General features: G+C 35.5%; 1 protein-coding gene across 3 annotated transcripts in view; it reads left to right on the top strand.

The window, feature by feature from the left end:
- The first annotated feature begins 283 nt into the window (after positions 1–283).
- LOC137642449 (trypsin Tyr p 3.0101-like) overlaps positions 284–2,500 on the top strand; it is a 126,927-nt gene continuing 124,710 nt past the window's right edge. For all 3 annotated transcript variants that reach the window (XM_068375009.1, XM_068375011.1, XM_068375012.1), the window contains exon 1: positions 284–411. In XM_068375009.1, the coding sequence (XP_068231110.1) occupies positions 373–411 (39 nt within the window). In that variant the 5' untranslated portion in view covers positions 284–372. The remainder of the gene's footprint in view (positions 412–2,500) is intronic.

The raw sequence follows: 2,500 nt of genomic DNA, 5'->3' as shown, positions 1-2,500 counted from the left end.
ATATATATATATATATATATATACATAGAGAGAGAGAGAGAGAGAGAGAGAGAGAGAGAGAGAGAGAGAGAGAGAGAGAGAGAGAGAGAAAAATATTACAGGAATATGCTAAGTATATTTATAACTAATAATCGTTTTACAAATCGGCCTAAAATTTATGTTTTCGTCAATCACAAGTGTTTGAAAAGTGTTAATGGCATTAAATATTGCGTCAACCAATGAGCAGTTGCCTTCTGTCTACATATAGAGTATTTAAGGGAACGCTTCAACCTCAGAGACGAACGAACCATCTTCTTGATCCGCCGCTTCGGTTGTCATTCCACTTTCGTTGGTCGCAACGGCAAGAAGACTTCTTCGATCGACTGAGCCACGATGGAATCCATTCCGAGGACTTTGACTCTGGTCCTCTTGGTAAGCATAACCATTTTCGCATGTTCTTTTAAAGCCGGTTACAGATCGGGCCACTTCTACAATCGTTCGATTCTGGGAGACATTTAGCGAGTTTAACAAGGGGAATGATTCGTGTCTTTGTTGATTATTGTCTTTAGTAACAGAATATCTGAACGTTTTTTTTTTTTCTGTATTAGATTCTTTCCACTGCAACATACAGTAGATCAGTAACAGTTATTTTCAATAACTGCTCATTTCTTTCTTATAGTTTTATGTCGACCTCACAATTTCTTTGACTGCACTTCTTCTATACTGGGATGACGAGAATTGAGAATAAGATATTTGAAAAGAAAGAGTTGAGACTTTCGATTGAAAAATATCTGAACTAAAAGGAGTGCCATATCAAGGACTTCCTTTTGGCCTTTGTGTGGTCATGTTAATCTTCAATTACAGTTTAACTATGAGAGGAGGCTTAGGTGTGGCAACCATTTAGCAATCCGGGTACATGTGAAGCATTCCTGTTCTTTTATCCTTGATTTTCGCTCAAAATAAATAGATAAAACGTATAATCCTCAAAAAGACACAATAAATTATATAAAAAGATAACTCACTCACCCTGGCATTTGATTGATTATTAACAAGAATGTGAAAATCTCGTATAATATAAACTGCTAAACTTTTCGGTTTGAATCGCTTTAGCGAGATGAAGGAACATTTAAAAAGCCACATTAGTACATGAAATGTGAACTCGAGATATGAATGAAGAAATTCCTCAGTAAAGTCATGGTGGAATATAACCATGAAATTCATGTAGCCCCAAGTGTGTGACAAATCTTTTCCAAGGTTCTGATTGGGTGAGTAACATGTTATCAACTTCAAAATGATTGATTCATATAAAACAAAGTCAAAGGACAATTCACCGAGTAGAGTTCAGTGTAATTAAACTATCAAATGAGGAGAAATGGGGAAAATAAACGGAATTATATTCTAGTCCTCATGAAGAGAGCATATCAACAAAAATTAAACAAATAGGAAATGAATATTATTTTGCATGAATAAACAAGTGAGATACAAGACAGGATGACAACGAATTTGGTCATTATGCTCTACAGAAGCTTGAGCCACTGGGTTGAGATATGATCTCTCTCTCTCTCTCTCTCTCTCTCTCTCTCTCTCTCTCTCTCTCTCTCTCTCTCTCTCTCTCTGATAGGATGTCAGAATGATCTCTGGACCTTTCCCTCACAGGAAAGGTGTTGGCCCTGATTTAGACCAGTTATTCCCAAAGTGGACCGTGGGAAGATCCTAGGACGGTGTATTAAAGAAGGTGGCGTATAGGTGTCGTGAGCGTTTGTCTCTTTGATGGAAAAAGTTCTGGACAAAATCTGCATCACGATCACTTCATTAACTTTACGGAAGGCAAGATTTCGGTTAAACTCTGCTCAAGCAACAGTGCAATTGCATTTTACACATGTTGAAACTGTGAGGGCAGAACTGATGCGAATAATGATAAAAGTTTTTCCTTTCATGTTGCTGATATTGGTACATTTATGTTATAATTGTTGAGGACAAAAACTAGGTTTTGTTGTGGGGTACGTGTTGTTTTGAATTTACAACGGGAGTTGGTAACAAGAAAAGACCGAGAGTGACTAAATCCATCCCCATATCACTGTTTACCTACATTATAGCTCCCTCACCAGATAACGTATTTATACAGTACTGTAAATGTTATATATGTACACACACACACACACACACACACACACATATATATATATATATATATATATATATATATATATATATATATATATATATATATATATATATATATATATATAAACACATGTGGATTCCTCTTCATATACAGTAGAGGGGTCTAAGATTAATTAAGTTTTACATCCTTCATATTCTAATAATTATTTTGTTAGAAATAAACACTTTTTGGGCTTCTTGAAGCTTAAATCTTTAAAGATATGAAAAATTACGAAAATAATGAAAAAATATGTCCCATACATTCCTGAAATTATCCCAGAAGGAGCCTTGAAATGTAACACCCGCGGGATTGGTACCCCCTTGGAAGTTTAACAAATCAACAAATGGGTGGATGTTT

The sequence above is a fragment of the Palaemon carinicauda genome, chromosome 6, assembly GCF_036898095.1.
Source record: "Palaemon carinicauda isolate YSFRI2023 chromosome 6, ASM3689809v2, whole genome shotgun sequence".
In the NCBI taxonomy this organism is placed as follows: domain Eukaryota; kingdom Metazoa; phylum Arthropoda; class Malacostraca; order Decapoda; family Palaemonidae; genus Palaemon; species Palaemon carinicauda.
The sequence above is the reverse complement of the archived record's forward strand: the minus strand, read 5'-3'. Positions and strand labels throughout refer to the sequence as shown.